Source organism: Rhipicephalus microplus, unplaced genomic scaffold, assembly GCF_043290135.1.
Source record: "Rhipicephalus microplus isolate Deutch F79 unplaced genomic scaffold, USDA_Rmic scaffold_16, whole genome shotgun sequence".
In the NCBI taxonomy this organism is placed as follows: domain Eukaryota; kingdom Metazoa; phylum Arthropoda; class Arachnida; order Ixodida; family Ixodidae; genus Rhipicephalus; species Rhipicephalus microplus.
In genome coordinates, this window is record NW_027464589.1 from 5739045 (window position 1) to 5757947 (window position 18903).

Consider the following 18903-nt stretch of genomic DNA (forward strand, 5'->3'; position numbering starts at 1 on the left):
CCGATTTGGGTCTGATGAGAAATTCAGTATTTGCGAAGGTTGTCCTCTCAAGTTAAACGCTTTTGTACGTACATGCATGGTGACTATATGCATCTTAGCAATTGATGGCAAAAAAAAGTGCACGACACTCTTCCTAAATTAAGTCAGGGTTCTCACAGCTAGCTGCTTGAAACTCTTGAAAACACTTGATTTGAAAAGTACATTGTCAAGGTCATTGAAAGTCCCGCAATTTTTTTTATATCCTTGAAAAACCTTGATATTCGAGTTTAGTCTAAAGTTTACAATGCAACCCTATCTCTCTGATGTATTTGAATTGATCCATCAAAGTAACATTTCAGAAGCCTAAATGTGCATGCACTCTCTTTTGCTGTATTTGCTTGAAGAAAAAAAGAAATGGCATTAATCAAGCAACAGACATCTCTTCTAATGCTTGCTTGTCTTATCATTTATTTCATTCTCCCCCTCTTTTAGTCTGCCTTGTCTTGTTTTGTCATGATCTTCATTTATCTTTCTGAGACTTCAGCTTTTGTGCTGCTCCTTCAAGTGTGTTGCACTCAAATTTATTACTTGCTAACGAAACGAAGCCATAATAATACTAGGAATGTCTTAGTAAATGTTTTGACATTATTTGTGTATTGTGAAATATATATGACGTAATAATGGCTATATATATACAGCATAATCTTATATGCTTAAGTATGTATATTGAATATGCAAGAAACATCTATCCAGTATTTCGACACATTGTTACAGTCAACGTCCAATTTCTCTGATATCGGAAATTCCCGACATGCCTGATTTTCTGGACTCGTCTGTGTAATTATCAAGTTCTCCGTGGGCTCAATGTATTTCCGAAATTCTCGACGTTCATAGCTTTTGCCATCCGATTATTTTGACTTTTTATTGCTAACTGCAGACACGAAGTCACTATCAGCGCCGCCATTTTGATTGTTTTCGTATCGTCAAACCCACTGCGCCACGGCTGCCGTAGCCTTAAATCCACAAACGCCGCGATCCAGCGCACGCCTATCCATTAGCAGCTGTAGCTTAGTCAAACCTGTGGCCACAGCCCATGTCACAGCTGCATAGGGCTGTGCTCTGACACTAAGAAAAGCTATGCTGTTGACCTGTGGTCTGCCGTCAACAACTTTGTAGACTCGTGAAAAGCGGTTACGCAACAGACCCACCTGAACTGTTTTTGCCATGCGAGCTTCATACTGGATGCCTAGACGGCAATCTCGCCCGAAATGAACAATGTGTGTGACAAACTTCCACCTGTGGATTGTCTTCGACAATGTGCACGCTACAGGTGTTTCGAGTCCAGCCAGGATAACCTTTGAGGGCTTCGCTGACGCTGACAAAGACTTCAAGCTGTGTCTGGAATTCACCGATGACGAAAACATTCATCAAGTTGCGGAGGATTCTGACAACTCTAACACCGTGATCGAAGAGGCAGCGCCTACACAGCCATCGAGCTCGGAGTTGACACGAGCACTGACACTCATTGGTGTACAGGAACATCACGTTAGCTGAATTCGGGGCAGACATCATCGCGGGCAAGTGGAAAGCCATGCAAACGAAAATAAGTGACTTTTTTTTGTGCCTAAGTGTTTGGAATGTGGTAGTGCCGACCACATAGGATCTTTTTCTTCTCTTTCTTCAAATATAAACGGCTCTTTTCAGAGCCACCTAAACAATGTAGTTCCTGAATTGCAATGAGAATCCTGTACTCCTGCCATAGACCCTCTCTGTCGGTGAAAGATACCTATTAAAAAAAGTGCTTTCGCGTGATTGGTTTTTCCGGAATGCCCAATTTTCCGAACATTTTCACGGCCCCTTATGGGCCTGGAAAATCAGATGCAACTGTATTGTAAAAAAATGGCCCCGTATCTGCATGTAATCTGCAAATGTCGCCGAAAGACGATAGTCGAGCGTGTGGAGAGAGCGAACAATTTATTTGATGTTCTGACCAAAAAAATCAGAAAATAGTATTTTGGAGGCGCTGCGTTAGAGTGCCTCGAACGTGCAGTGGAGGCGAACAAGCGCTACACGTGAGACATGAGCGCCACCTGGCAGTGTTCTTAGAAAACGAAGCACGTGTCTCTGAGACGGGTGTGCGCACCCGTCTCAGAGGTGATAAGGCGTAGAACGCAAGTCGACGGGTAGGTGCTACCACCATCGCGTCTTAGCAAAGCACTGGAAACGCTCACCTTTTCGTGCAAGCGTTGCATGGTGTCGCAAACGAGCGCTCCAAAAAAGTGTGCGCCGCCAAATTCTAGCGACAGTAACGATACCAAGGGCAGAGAGGTGCCTCAAGGTCAACTATAAAGAAGAAAACAAACATCCAAAGACTCCCCAGGCGCACCGTCTCTCCCCCCTCGGAAGCGTAGTTTCGCCGATCAACCTCCTCACATCGGCGGCCGAGCAAGCCTTGGGAGGTTCTCGAAGGAAAGAGGCGTGGTGATGCAGATTTGCGTCGCGTGTCGCGGACGGCCCTCGAAACGTCTCGCTCTTTTCCCAGCCTTGGCTGTGCGTCGCGGCGACAAAACGACGAGAAGTTTCTGGAATTTAGCGCGAAAAGTATTTAAGCAAGCAGTGGAGAAAGTAGATCAGGAGAAGAAGAAAGTTTGTGCCCGTGTGCGTGGGTAGAAGATGAAAGTTTTGCCCAAGTGTGCGTATGGTCATTCCGCCGTATCGTATCGGCGAAGGTTTTGTCCTTATCGACAAAGCAGGTAATGAAGAGGATTTCCATCTGAGGGGTGAAGACTCGTGCTACAAGCAGAAGAGTATGAGACTACCGCCAGAGAGCGAAGACGCGTCCTGCAATCGCAACGCGTGGGAAGCCGACGTGTTACCGGCGAAGTTTGGTGCTTGGAGAGCGGCCAATTGAAGACGCGAGGTTTCCTGGAAGAGAAGCTTCGGGGCAGCGGAACGACATCAGCGCTGGACTTGGAGTGAGTGATTCTTGGAAGAGTATCATGGAAGAGTATCATTGACTTTTGTTCCAAGGACTTTGGACTGAAAAAGTTTTCGAACTCTTTAGTCTTTAAGTGTCTTGGTTGTTCGATGCATGCGATTGCATTGTAGTGCATATTCTTGTCTGTGTCTGTTGTTTCGAGTGTGGCTGACTGTACTGTGTAGTACGTTGTTTGATTGGTGACATATCGTATTCAACTATTGCCGAGTGTGCATATTTGTGTATCGTTTTGATCTGCCATGATTGAGAATATAAATTTGTTTTGTTTATCAACTCTCGGCTCTGACTTGTTCTTTGGGCCACAGCCAGCGTCCACTGGCGCGCCAAATAGGACCACTTCTAAATTGTCCACGTTTTCGTGTTGCATTTCGGGAGGCCGATACTTCGGCTCTTGGAATTAGCCCCGCGATTGCCTCTTTAATTAACGGGACCTGTGACAATTAATCTGGCGTCCGCGACAGGACCTTTTGGTGCACAGTGTGTCCAAGGTAGTGAGAAAGAGCCTTGAGTCGTTGATATTGTTATCGGAACAATTTTTGTGTGTTGCTCAGGGTTCTCGTTAAGGAGTGGGCAGAGAGTGTTTCGATAAACTGAGTTGGCAGATATCTTGTGCACGCGGCTAGAATTTTGTTTGAGAGGTACCATGGATCTGGAGAAGTTTGTAGCTTTTGGTGAGAAGATGGGTCTTTCTGGTGCGAAGCTACGGAAGTGATGAGCAAGAAGAAGAAAGAGGCGGTGGAGAGCGAGGTTGGCAGCTGAGAGAGCCAAGGAAGAAAAAGCAGCTGAGTTGGAGAGATAGTCGTTGGCAGCTGACAGAGCTAAAAAAGAAAAAGCAGCTGAGTTGGAGAGAGAAAGGCTGGCCGCTGAAAGGGGGGAAGAAGAAAGAGAGGCAAAGGAGCAACAGCTGAAAGAAAAATGAGAGCAGCAATTGAAGTTGGAGCCGGAGAAAGAAAAGCTGGCAGCTGAAAGGGTGAGAGAAGAAATTTATTTATTTTATTTATTTATTTGTGAAATACTGCAGGCCAAAAAGGCCCAAGCAGGAGGGGCACAAACACAAACACAATATCAGTACATGAGTGACACAGCTTCACTAAAATACATCTGTGTAAGAGGAGAGCGAGTAGAAAAAACATCATAACAAAAAAAGCACGCGATCAGTATAGGAGTAACACAGCTTGACTAAAATACATCTGTGTAAAAGAAGAGCGAGTAGAAGAGAAACATAAAAAAAAATCAAGCAATATTGGGAGGGGGGGGGGGGGGGTCAAGATTCACAGAATTAAACATTGGGTTCATCAAGATCGAAGGTTTGGAGGAAATCAGAAGGCAAGTTATTCCATTCTGTTACAATTCTCGGAAAAAAGGAAAACTTAAATAAATCTGTCCGCGCAAAATACGGAGTTAAGGATCGGACATGAGAATGACGAGTTTGCCTGGTCGAAACTGGGGTAACGTAATGTGATGGGTCTAGCTCAAGTTTATTGTTAATTAGTGAGTCCAAGAATTTTAGACGGAGAAGCTGGCGCCGCGATTGTAGCGTCTGGATTTCGTTATCTCGCATTAGTTCCGTAACTGATGTACCACGACCATACTTTGAGTAAATAAAACGCACTGCTCGTCTTTGAATCTTTTCGAGAGAATATATGTTAGACTTAGTATGCGGATCCCATACAATACAAGCGTATTCAAGCTTTGGACGTATTAAAGTGTTATAAGCTAATAGTTTCACTTGTGACGGGGCGTCTCTGAGTTTGTGCCTTAAAAGACACAGTTTACGGAAAGCCGATGACGAAACATCGGCAATGTGTGCATTCCAGGACAACTTATTCGTTATCGTTATACCTAGGTATTTGTATTGACTGACTTCTTTTAAGGGTTGGCTTTTGGAGGAATAGGAAAACTGAAGGGGATTTTTCTTGTTAGTAATTCGAAGGCAAACAGATTTATCGAAATTGAGCACCATGCCCCATTTGTTACACCACGAAAGAATATTGTTAAGGGCAGTGTCGAGAGCAACCTGGTCATCTGGCGATTGTACATCTGTGAAAATAATGCAGTCGTCTGCAAAAAGTCTTATTTTAACCGGATCAGTAATAGCATTAACAATATCATTGCAATAAATTATAAACAGCAGCGGACCTAGAACACTACCCTGCGGTACGCCGGAATCTACTGGGAGATGAGGTGATGTCTGTCCACAGACGTCGACATACTGTTTCCGGCCGTTCAGGTAAGCAGACACCCAGGATACTAGGTAGTTTGGAAGCCCTATAGTCTGCAATTTCTCGATGAGCTTGTTATGGGGAACACGGTCGAATGCTTTACTGAAATCTAAAAACAGTACATCGACCTGACCAGCTTTGTCTAAAATAGAAGCAATGTGATGAATAACTGAGACCAACTGGGTGACTGTGGAAAACCGTTTTCTAAATCCATGCTGAAAGGGAGATAAAATGTGGTTATCATCTAAGAAGCTGTTTATACGAGTGGCAATTATATGTTCTAGCATTTTGCAACATGCGAAAGTCATAGAAATGGGACGGTAGTTTGGTATGCACTCTGGGTCCCCCTTTTTCACAAAGGGCAGAACACGTGCCAATTTCCAATCGATGGGTAAAGTTGCTGAACTTATTGAGGCTCGGAAGATCACAACAATGTACTTGGCCAATATTTCGGCATATCGCCGGAGAAATGCATTGGGTATGTTGTCTGGTCCAGGGGTTGATTTAACTTTTAATCGCAGCAGTAAATTAAGGACACCATCGAAAGAAATGAGGTTAGGATCTGAATCAGAAGCGTCAATGCTAATTGAGACAGGCCGGGTAGAAGTTGAAAAAACACTATGAAAATAGTCGTTGAAATTTTTCGCGATAGTTTGGGGATTGTCAATTATAGTGCCGTTAATCTTGATTCGATTTACAGAGCTTTTACGGTCCCTAATAAAATACCAGAATTTTTTAGGGTCCTCTTTGATGAAGTTTTGCAACTTGACAGTAAAATAAAAATTCTTGGCACTTTTAATAGCTTCGGAGAGGGAGTTGCGAATTTCCCTGAGAATGTTAGCGGGAGCACCTGACCCAAATAGAGGCAAAGGAGCGACAGCTTAAAGAAGAAAGAGAGGCGTAGAGGGCTGAAAGGGAACGGCAGCGGCAGTACAAGATGGAAGTCGAGCGGCTCCGTTTGCAACAGCAAAGTGAAACTCCCATCCAAGCTAGAGTTGAAAGCAGCGAACAGGAAGATCATGGCTTCCGCTTGAACCCAAGCAAGCTGCTCGTAACGTTTGATGAAAGGAAAGACGACCTTGACGAATACCTTCACAAATTTGAGATGATTGCAAGGAGCCAGAATTGGCCAACATCAATGGGCAACTACTTTGAGTACCTGCTTCAGTGGCGAAGCGCTCAGTGTGTATGGTAGGCTGACGCCGACCGATGCAGCCAACTATGAAAAGATGAAATGAAAGCTGCTTTACTGTAGCGATTTAATTTTACTGTGGAAGGTTTCCGGGACAGATTTCGGACGGGAAAGCCAGCTGATGGTGAGATGGCTACGCATTACGCCACCCGACTTAGCCATTATTTCGACAGATGGATCGAACTTTCAGGGACAGCGTCGGAGTATGATGAGCTTAGAGAGCTCCTAATTAGAGAGCAATTTCTCACCAGTTGCCACCCAAGCCTGTCGCTGTACTTGAAAGAGAAGAATAGCTAAGTCACTTGAAGACATGCTTGAATTGGCCGACCAATTCTTGAAAGCGCAAGGTGGCACAAATCTGGCCAAGGTTAAGGAGGAATGTCTCGAAGATTCGAAGAAATCTGCATCCGAACAAAATAAGCGTGCACTGGAGTGTGTTAGGCGATGCTTTCTGTGTAACCGAGTGGGTCATCGTGCTAACTGCTGTCGAACTAACTTTACAAGCCCTACGGTTGTAAAATGTTTCAAGTGTGGTCAGACTGGGCACTAAGCAGACGCATGTCGTAATGGAGCGAGTCAAACTCACCAAGTAGCCTGTGTGCAGGTGGCCCCAAAAGCCGATGATGACAACGTCACCGATGGATTCGTAGAGTTCGTAGAGTTGAAAAATGGGAAAAAACTTCCTATTGTGGGAGCTGTACTACAAAACGGCCAACCGGTGTTACGAAGGGAATGCCAACGCTGCCTGGAAATGTTGTGGGCAAGAAGGTTACAGTGTTAAGAGACATTGGTAGCTCCACTGTTATCGTGCGGAGAAATTTGGTACGCGAAAGTACGGTTCGAATGCTGAATGCTTCCCGAAGCAGAGATCGAGGTCGAAACCCCTTAGTCAGCGGGAAGGTTACTGCCCTATGCATGACGACTCCCCTGTACGACCTCATTAGCAGAAACATCAGCGGAGCGGGGGGGGGGGGGGGACGAACAATCCCGACAGTTTTGGTGATGACCCAAAGATGGAGCCCCCAGCAACCCAACATTCGAGAGGTACAGTGGAGGAGCTTACTGCGGAGGATTTCACCCGAGCTCAAGGTGAAGCCCGGGTACAAAAGAGAGTGAATTGGGAGATGATCGTTGTTGAACGAGAGAACAAGCCGTGCAGCTGGACTTACGGCGGCATGACCTCAACTGACCAATGGTGAAAAGGTGAGGGAGTCGGCCAGCCAGGCCCAATGTCGTGACGTGAAAAAGCTGGTGAATAACCAGACAAGATCAGTTGAACGTTATGACACGTTAACTGTGCCGAAAGGGTCACTGATGGCAGAGACGCCGCCTCAGTTACCATCGATTGGAAGGGCTTGCCAGAACCGAATGAGGAAAAATAAGAAGAAATCGAGCAAGCACCACAAGAAAGAGCGCAAGCGCAGCTCGAAGTAAGCAGGATAGGTGCTGAGGTTGAATTGGAATGTGTTAGGCAGTGTTGAGCCTAAGTGTGTTGTGTTGTTGTTATCCTGTGTCACAAGTGTATGTCGAGCGAGTCAAAGTGTTTGTTACGGTGACGTAATGTATAATGCATAGGATTGTACAATTGTACAATGCTTTTTTAGTTAATTGGGTGGCTGTCTATGTGACCAACCGCAGTCAGGTTGTTTCTATTAATGGCCACTCATCTGAGAAGCTACCAGTCTCATCTGGTGTGCCTTAGGGCAGTGTCCTTGGCCCCTTGTTATTCTTGATATTCATTAATGACATAACCAACGAAATTCATTCCCCTATTCAAATGAGATGATTTGCGGATGATTGTGTACTTTATAATAAAATTAGAAGCCATGAAGATCAAGTATCGCTGAACAATAACTTCCAAAGTGTTCTTTCTTGGTGTGATCGGTCGAGCATGCAGTTAAATTTCAGTAAAACAGTGTATATGTCAATAATAGAAAGAAATCTAAAACTTTCTTTTGGGTACAAGCTTGGTTCCGAGATTGTTGCAGAAATCAAGGAGTGCAAGTACCTGGGAATCACAATAACTAATAACCATAATTGGAATATGCACATTACCAACATATGCAACTCTTCGTTCAGAAAACTTCGTTTTCTCAGACATACACTAAAGGATGCACCCTCTAGTACAAGGTTAACGGCTTATACATCACTAATTTGGCCTAAACTCGAATACGCCAGCATTGTCTGGGATCCATATACAAAAATTATTATTGATAGTCTGGAAATGATTCAGCGTAAAGCTGTCAGGTTCATTTATTCTAAATATCGTAATAGTGACTCGCCCTCTAGTTTAATGATGCAGAATAGTATTCAAACACTACTCCTGCACAGAAAAATACAGAGACTAAAATTCCTGTTTGCACTGAAAAATAAACTCCTTGCCCTAAACCCAAGTCCTTATTCATTGTCGCTTATTGCTCGAACAACACGGCATCGTCATGCTGACTAACACCCTATCGGACATGCACTAATCTTTTCAAATATTCCTTCTTCCCAAAAACTATCACCAACTGGAACAACCTACCATTTCCCCCCTTACATAACGACAATTTCTTAGAACATGTTACTGTTTGAACTTCTGACCATGATGTACCAATTTTTATAGCTTCATTATATGTTATCCTTCTGTTCCTTGATCATTAGTTTAAAAAGCCAATGTCACTTGCCTTATCTCATGCCTCTTTGTGTATATTTGTCTGACGTGCTTTTACCATGTGGTCTTATTTCAGTGTGTGAAAACTTTTTATTTGATGTTTGTACTTTTGTTGCTTCACCTTGACGTACCACTTTTTAAAAAGGCATGTAGTTTTTGCCTTATTTTTTGCTGCAGTTTCTTTTGTACACATGCCAGTGTTACTTTTTGCTGAGTATGCAATTTCTCTGCCTTTATTTGCTTTGTTTGTGTCCTTTTGCTCTTCCTGCTTGGGCCCCTGTTTGGGCCTGCAGTATTTTATAAATAAATAAATAAAAAGACAGACCTTTGTACATTTGTATTGTTTGAAATGTGTGATGGAGTGTTGTACTCATGTACCTGTGGTTATATTTCATGTGTTGTGAGATTGAATTTTAATGTGCAATTGTATTGAGTGTTCTGTTGTGAATGTCACGTGGCTTGAGCAATGGACTATGTTGCAGTCTTGAAGTGTGTAATAACTGTTCGCACTTGTTTGTGTGGTTTTGAATAATATGTGATAATATTCTTAAAGTGGGGTGCAGTGTCTGGAATTATGGCAGTGTCTGGAGTTTCTAGAATCTAGCGCCGAAGGTATTTAAGCGAGTAGTGGATAAGGGAAATCAGGAGAAGAAGAAAGTTTGCGCCCGTGTGCGTAGGCAGAAGATGAAAGTTTTACGCAAGTTTGAGGGTCATTCCGCTGTATCGTATCGACGAAGGTTTTGCCCTTAGCGACAAAGCAGGTAATGAAGAGGATTTCCACCTGAGGGGTGAAGACTCGTGCTACAAGCATAAGAGTGTGAGACTACCACCAGAGAGCGGAGACGCGTCCTGCAATCGCAACGCGTGGGAAGTTGACGTGTTGCCGTCGAAGTTTGGTGCTTAGAGAACGGCCAATTGAAGACGCGAGGTTTTCTGTAAGAGAAGGTTCGGTGGCAGCGGAACGACAACAGTGCTGGACTTTGAGTGAATGATTCTTGGAAGAGTATCATTCAGACTTTTGTTCCAAAGACTTTGAACTGAATAAGTTTTCGAACTCTTTAGTCTTTAAATGTCTTGGTTGTTCGATGCTCGCGATTGCATTGTAGTGCATATTCTTTTCTGTGTCCGTTGTTTCAAGTGTGGCTGATTGTACTGTGTAGTACGTTGTTTGATTGGTGACATGTCGTATTTAACTATTGTTGAGTGTGCATATTTGTGTATCGTTTTGATCTGCCATAATTGAGAATATAAATTTGTTTTGTTTATTTACTCTTGGCTCTGACTTGTTCTTTGGGCCACAGCCGGCGTCCGCTGGCGCGCCAAATAGGACCACTTCTAAATTGTCCGCGCTTTCATACTTCTGCCGCGCTTTCATACTTGTCCGCGCTTTCATACTTCTGCCCTTATTATTAGCCCGGCGATTGCCTCCCTAATTAGCGGGACCTGTGTCACATGGTCAGCGCAGCGTGACAAGCGCTATGGTCCTTAAGATTACTTATGTATGCCTTCTCTAGTAAAAGATGCACATGCAGAATGCATACGTGTCGTTATCGTGCCCCCGACTTGTGCAATAATTGCTCATCGATTGACAATTGCCCAAGTATGAATGCTAAATCTTGAGCAACATTGGTGGGCGCTGCGGATGGGGTCGACTGTTTCAAATACCCGGAGCCGTTAAAAGTGGACAAACAGACAAATATTCAGACAGGCAGACCAAAATTTTTGCGTCGAAGGTCCCCAAGAAAAACTATCGTCTTTAAAAAACTCTTGCTTTGTGTTTTTAGTCCTTGTAGAATCTGTGACAGTACTTTGAATATACTTTAATTCTTTCTCTTGTAGCTTGCATGAGCCCTGGCTACAACACGTACCTTGAGTGCAAGACGCTATGTTAAAGATCTTCCCATTCTTCCCATTCCCCCAAACTGTCGTGGGGACTCTGATCGACACTTGTCTTCCCACAGAAAGGCTGGGTGACTGGGAACTCTGTGTTTGGGCAACAGGGTTATTGACAGTAACAGACTGACCTTTGCTGAACCAGACTGCACGACTAAGGAGAGAGAGTGGCCATTGGAGAGAGAGACGATGGCCGAAGAGGACCTTTCGAACAAAGAGTGACAGTAGATTCTCAGCTCCCTAACTAAATTATGTAAACAAATGTTTTGTATCATTGTCACTGAGTTATTCAATATGAACCTTTTTATAACATGCTAAGCAAGTGTTCTGCGAGTGGAAACATGTGGTCTCTTCAGTTTCATTTGTCTGCATTCTAAAGCGGCCAATCGATTTTCGAATAGAACATGGAATCTTCTAGCATACACAGTGATCAAGAATGACATCGCTGACTGCAAAAGCCTAATGTCATGAGCAAACTTTGATGCAAATTTCATAAGGTATACAATTATGTGAACTGTGCAAAAAGGCATGATAATAATAAACAAGGCTGGCTATTTTGGCATTGAGGAGGTTGACTAGATTATTTACATAAAATTCAAAGCGAATCGCACATCTCATGCCCTCATTTGAATGTTCGCTTTATCATGATTTGGTGATTTGCCGTCTTTCAGACCAATCTCTACTGCATAGAAAATACAAAGTGACTTGTTGTTAACTGAATGCGCTTAATAAAAGCTCGAAGGGGAAAAGTGCTGAATGCACTTTTTCCCTCACCTTCCGCAGAACTCATTTGCACTAATGCGCTTGCAATGCCTTCAGAGCGGGCAACCGCAAAGACAAGTGAGTGAAGTTGTTGGGCAGCTGACAGGGATGGCATGCAGTTGCACAGTTTAAAAAGAGATCAAAGACAGAGTTATTTCTGCACACAGTTTGGGTTGGGCTTGCAAACTGAAGCGAATCTAGCAACACTTGTTATAAGAAGCCCTACATCTAGCACCGAGGGCTTTTTTGTCCACATGCTTTGTTCTTGTTTTGTTTTTGCTTTGAATTGAAAAGTTTTTTTTCCTTCGCAAGCTTTTGCCTTGTCTCTGCTAGAATCTTCTCCCACCCTGTCTTTTAGCCTTCGTATCATGCTCCCCATGAGACCCTGATGCTTCTTGCAAAAGTGAATGAAAAAGACAAACAAACAACAATGCTGACTGCAACGGGAGTGTTTGTTTTATTTATTTAACAACACTGTAGGCCTTTCTACAGGCCCATATTTGAAATGGTTGAAAGAAGCTAAAATGAGCATGAGAATAGTAGAAATGAACAAACGTGTAACTTGGACAGCAAAACAAAACGTAGCTTGGACAGGAACCATTTTAGCAAGCAACATAAACTTTTCGCTCCCGTGTAAGAAAAGAGAATGCTTATGCCAATCGTAACATTAGTCATACAATGCAAATGCTTTTATAAAAAATAGATTCAGTAAATAACACTCTTCAGAAAATAACAAAAATGACATCAGAGATCAAGAATTACCACATTGTGGCACAAGCTCCGGCAGACATTAACATTGCGGAGTACATGCTTATGTACTATCAAAAAAGGCTTCCAGTTTTATGATAAATTCATCCACGGATTCACACTCAACAATACCATTTGGTAATGCATTCCAAGTTTCAATAGCCTGTGGAAAGAGTGAATATTTAAACATGTCACATTTGGTATGTTGAGGCCTGATGTGTTTAATGTGATAAGATCTGATGAAGTGGCAGTGCAGTGGCTGTGGGTAATCTTGTTTGATTATGTTCATGTCGTCATGGTAACGCATTGAACCAAACTTTATAGCAGGCACGCAAGGTATTGCAGGCACGCAAGGGTAGGCAATGCTGATTGATTTCTAAATGTCATCACATTTTGGTGTTGAGAGTACTTTGAATACATAAATCTTAATGCTTTATTTTGTGTACTGTGTAGTTGTAGAAATTCTTTCTTGTGTGGGTTCCACACAATACTACTATATTCAAGAATCGTCTTCACTAGTATTTTATAGGCTGTTAATTTCACATGCAATGGAGCCGCAGACAGTTCTCTATGCAAGAAACCTATTGTTTGGAAAGCCTTAGTGCCAGTGTTTTCAATGTGAACATTCCACCTCGTGACTCTTGTAAAGATCGTGCACAGATACTTAACCAAGTCTGTTCCATTAGTTTATAACTGAATATAATAATCGTCTTCCTATGAGTTATGATCATGCATTTAGTTTTTTGACATTAATTTCCATTCCCCACCTACCACACCAATGAGTGATCTTGTTGAGTGTATTATTTAATTTAAGCTGATCGTTGACTCCTTACGCGCAAGTGTAACTAACCAAGTCTTTGGCGAAGGGCCATAATTTTACTCCCTCTTTTGTGCAATCAGTGAAGTCGTTGACCTAAAAGAGTAATAACAGTGGTGTCAGTGTAGATGAGAACATATTGGGCTCATCAGAGTCATAAATAAATAAATAAATAAATAAATAATACTGAGTTCACTTTAATAAATATGCTACTATTCAATCTAAGCAAGGAACAGCTATACTATATACTTAAAGGGCTAATGAAGTCATTGGGGAAGGGCCATAATTTTACTCCCTCTTCTGTGCAATCAGTGAAGTTGTTGACCTAGAAGAGTAATAACAGTGGTGCCAGTGTAGATGAGAACATCTTGAGCTCATCAGAGTCATAATACTGATTTCACTTTAATAAATATGCTACTATTCAATCTAAGGAAGGAACAGCTATACTATATACTTGAAGGGCCAGTAAACAACCCCAAGGTCCAAATATTGTTATAAAGAAAAATATGTGCACTTTTGCTTCGTGAACATGCTGCCACAAGAATTTTGTGAATACGTGCTGTAATGAAGAAGTTACAGGGGTCAGAACATTGGTTTCAGCTGATTTCTAATTTTCGCGCGGCCTCACCACCAATTTTCCTCATATGGAGGGGAAGGCGTAGCCCGTCGTCCTGACTCCGCCCACAAAGCAACGCTTTTTCTCTGTGTTGCTCATCTTGAGGGCAAAGCACGCGCGTGCAAGAGCTACGCTGAGCTGTAGTTCAGCGAGCAATGTATGTGCGACAACTGCGAGGCCAAAACTGTATTCTCGCAGTGCCAAGAAACAAGGGGCAGTTTTGTAGCTGTAACTTCACTACTGCTTGTTGAGACCTGGTTTAAACAAATTGGCAAGATGAGTGCCGCCTCAAGTCACCGATCGCCCTCTTTGTGCTTGGAAGGAGGATTGGTCGTCAGGCACAGAAAAAGATGTTACAGTGCGCAGCCCTGTAATATTCAGAAAATGTGACCGCTGCGACCTACTCTACGAATCGCCGAGCTTGTTTGGGTGGTGTAAAAACATTTGGACCCTTTGGACCCTGTTGACTGGCCCTTTAAAAAAATGTGCATTGCAACTCATGAGGAGGAAACATTTTTGGTAGCATGTCATCCCATCTAATAGTTTAGCTATTAATTTAGCTATTAGATGGGATGACATGCTACCAAAAATGTTGTTCTCATTAAAATATATGATTCAGCAATAGACAATGCTACATACAAAAAGCTGATGAGTTCATGCTGAAACGACAAAAGAAGAAAAGAAAGCTTAAAAACAATGTATTTTATCTGCAAATAATGGAGAAAATGGGTACTTAAGGCACTAAAACAGCACTTAAGATATAGTCTGAAAGTAGTTATGGAGCCAACTCGAAATTATCATTACCAGACATGGTCAAAAGTTGCCAGTTTGGCACAATGCAGCCACAAATGGTAATGCTGCTGTGTAGGCTTGCTTTAGTGGAGCACTCTAAACATTTAAGCCATCCGGTGCTCTTTACCGGGTAATGAAGTTGCATGGTACACAGGCCACTAGCATTGTTTGAACCTGCAATCTCTAGGTCAGAAGCTAGGCGCCGTATTATTGAGGCGGGTGTTTTAAAGGCGGTAGTCTTTCTTGAGGACCTTCGACGCAAAAATTTTGGTCTGTCTGTCTGTACGTTTGTCTGTTTATTCACTTTTAAGGGCACCGGGTACTTGAAACAGCCGACCCCAGCCGCAGCGCCCACCATTGTTGCTCAAGCTTTAGCCTTCATACTTGTGCGATTGTCAATTAAAAAGCAATCATTGCGCATATCTGAGGTACCATAACAACACGTCGATGTTTTTTATGTGTGCCTTTATACTAGAGAAGGCACACACAAGTAATTCTAAGGACCTTAGCATTAAACACACTGCGCTGACAATGCAACGTGGTGCTCAAAAAGGCAAGTGTTACCAACGCTTTGCTGAAACGACACGGTGGTGGCACCTTCTCGTCGCTTCGCGTTGTACACTTTATCGCCTCCGAGAATGGCATGCAACTTTCTCCGCAGGCGCGCATGCCTTCCTTTGTTTTCGAAGATAACTGGCAGATGGCACTCGCGGCTAACGTGCCTCGAGCGCTCGTTCGCCTCCGCTACACGCTCAAGGCACTCTAACGCAGCGCCTCCAGAATACCATTCATTAATTTTTTTGTGCAGAACATCAAATAAATGTTTTGTTCACTCTCTGCACCCGCAAGACTATCATCTTTCGATGACATTTGCAGATAACATGCAGATACGGGGCCAATTTTTGTAACTTCATATAAGCTTTATGAAATGGAAAGCTATTTTTTTCTTGCAGTCAGAAAACTATCGTGTGACTTCTGAAATTCTACATAATTCCTGTCATTACAGGCTAGCTTTAGCATGGTAATGTTTGAAACAGACTTCTATGGATGTTACTGTGGTGTTTTGCCAAAAACATCCAAAATCCACTTCTCGAAATTATCAAGTTTTTCTTGTATGATAGTTTACCAGCCCACACCAAGAGAAGGAGTCTCAGAAGGTCAGGACTACTGGCAAGATTTTTCATGGGGCTCCAGCATCTTAACTGGCAACCTGGGAAATCTGTCTTGAGAAATGTAGATAGTCTCAACTCTCATGTGGGTTATAGTATATATCAGTGATACCCACAATGACATAAAGTGAAACTTGTGAGAAATTCTCCACTTGTAAGGCAAGAAAATATTTATTGTTTCCATATTTGCAAGATGTTTCAGCGTGCGAACAAAGGAAAAAGGACAGGGTAGACAGAAAGAGCGCTCTTTCTGTCTACCCTGTCCTTTTTCCTTTGTTCGCACACTGAAACATCTTGCAAATATGACTACGCACCAACTAGCCCAAGCTTCCACTCTTGTGATTTATTGTTTCAGTAAAAGTGATTGCCCCACTTGTCAAAACGCTGGCCCCCGCATCTGCTCACATTTTTTCTGCTGTTTCTGTTTGCAGACCCAAACACTCTTAGCTCCCACCAGCTGATGGAACTCGTGCGAGCCATTTGCCAAAGGGCCACTGAGGGCATACAGAATGCCGAGCCATCAGCACAGCTGTGCCTCTCCATTATTGCGGTAACCTGCATTGCTGCCTACGCTCTCATTCTAGGAACTTGACAGCTTTATTTCATTACATGTGGTATGTTCCATATAAAAGGTGTTAGGTTGTATTTCCATTCAGAGAGATGCAACTAAAAAAAATATCCAAATACATTTTGCTCTTGAATGAAACACTCTGACTTGCTTATTCAAGTGGGAGGCATCTGTTTGCCTATGCACTACGAGGCTGGTGTGATGTTAACATGGGTTCAGGATTCGCTCCAGAAAGAATAACGCAGCACGCAGGTGGACAAACACGCGTAAGACACCTTTACAGACACAACAGGTCTCAACGAATAGAGAAAAACGGTTAATTTCGACATGAGGGCTGTTACGCGAAATAGTCAAGCAGTAGCGTACAGTTTGTTGTCAGAGCCGATGAAGTTGCCGAGTTGAAGGCATCGTGCGTAGACCGTCTGTCCAATGCCGTAGCTCGCTGTTTGGTCTGGCCGCGTTAAGTCAAGAAGGTCCACTCTGTGGTCGTTGATGCCGGGACTCTGCGCCCAAGGCACCCGCTCCACGGTGGACGCCCTCGGCCTGTGCGAGCTCGTGGGCCGAACCCTGCGTGTGCCCGTCTGCCCACAGCGTCAAGACCTTGGCCTGGCCTCGTGCACGTTCCCTGGCCCGATCTCCTCGTAGCGGAACAGGTGGGAGCGCTCTAAGTCGAGGCAGCAGGAGGTAGGGCTCCGGGTTCTCCCATGGACTGGACGCCCAGCGAAAGAGAGCCCAGCCTTGCAATTCCGACTCTCGTGCACGGCCTACACAAGTCTCAAGACACGCGGCGCACACGATCGCTGTCCTCTTCGCCACCGCACGGCACATATGCGATTCGCCCACACACGGCGCACACATTCAAAAGGCCACACAAGTCGCCATTGCACAACACATACGCGATTCGCCCCCGCACGGCGCACACATTCAAAAGGCCACACAAGTCGCCACCGCACGGCGTACTGTTTTGTTTTTGCACATTTCAACCCGCGCGCACCATATATTATGACACCTGGATTAGCTTGTGGCAGTCTCCAATGGGGCTCAAATGGTATTGTGACAGGGGTGTTTGATGTTATTTTAGAAGCCATGCACTTTGTGGTATTGATTATATTGCTTTCACATTTACAGTTAAATCTCTTTATAAGAGGTATGCCCTGGGCAGCAATTTTTGTCTTTATATGAGATGTATTTTATATGCAGGGTACCTCGAATGCATTTTTTTTATCAACCCATTTTCTTATCAACCATTTTCTTACATGCATTGTATTTACTCGATTATAAGCAACCCTCTTTTTTTTTCATGATTGCAATATTAAAAGTTAGGGGGGTGCTTAGATTCAAGAAATCGATAAATGATTGCACAGCCCAATTCCCTTTTGGGACAACTTATCAACGTGGTTGATGCAAGAAATTGCATCATAATTCAAAGACATTAAAAGGAAAAATAGATGCACACAATGAAACCACCACTCATGTAGCAAATCAGTCGCTATCACTGCTGCTCGAGTCCGTTGCACCACTCGAGTCTGGCGTTCCATTCGAGCCGTCACTCTCGGGGTCCCACAGCAGATCATCTTCAGTGCCGTCCAAGTTGTTCATGATGCAAGACTTCTTGAATGAATGGTAATAAGGGCTGCAGCGCGAGCACAAAGGTGCTAGAAGAAATAGACGAAAGGCGAAGCAAAGAAAGCAAAGAGGACAACACGAGCGCTGACTACCAACTGAATTTTATTATTCGCAGCACACATGATAATATATACAACAGGCAACCTTTTAACAGCAAACGTGAGCGACGTGACATATTCTGGGGAATGGTCTGATAAAAAGAAGGTACAATGATAAAATGGCTAACCCTTATCTAAAAGCGCAAACTCTTTGTCATGCAAGGCCACCGAAGGTTGGCTCATGCATCCGTCACCATGTTTTCTAATAAATTACGCTTCAGCTAGTTCACGAGTTAACTTGTCCATGTGGCGTGACTGCGGGATACGCCGAAGTTCAAGCCTTCAGCACCAACGACCTGCATGGGACCATCCGAGCGGTCGTACGTAAAGAGCTGCGTAAGACGTTTCTGGAATCGCAGCCTAGAGTGGACTCTATCACTGACGCTGTAGTCAAGAAGTCCAGCAAGCGCTTGGAATCCCCTAAGCATTGCAGCCTGAAGCAGAAGCAATGAGCTACACCGCTGCAGTGCACCACAGTGCTCCTCTACATTATCGTCAGAACACTGCCCCGTCGCAGTTCTTCCGCCAGGCACCGCCACCACCACCGTGGACGCCGTACCGCCCACCGCCCGGCCAGCGCTATGCTTCGGGGAAGACTGTTGTCTGGCGCGCCCCTGACCACCGCCCACTGTGCTTCCACTGCGGTGAAGCCAGGCACACGTACCGCAGCTGCCAGTATGGCCAGATGGAACTACATGGTTTCGCCATCGACGCACCAGGTCTGTAGCAGGGTGAAAAACCATGTGAAATCGTCGAATGTCTTGCCGGAGC

General features: G+C 43.9%; 1 protein-coding gene across 10 annotated transcripts in view; it reads left to right on the top strand.

Moving 5' to 3' along the window:
- Nucleotides 1-18903, top strand: part of LOC119166653 (uncharacterized) — a 288262-nt gene that overhangs the window by 198799 nt on the left and 70560 nt on the right. For all 10 annotated transcript variants that reach the window (XM_075883322.1, XM_075883325.1, XM_075883329.1 and 7 more), the window contains one exon: nucleotides 16272-16390. In XM_075883322.1, the coding sequence (XP_075739437.1) occupies nucleotides 16272-16390 (119 nt within the window). The remainder of the gene's footprint in view (nucleotides 1-16271; nucleotides 16391-18903) is intronic.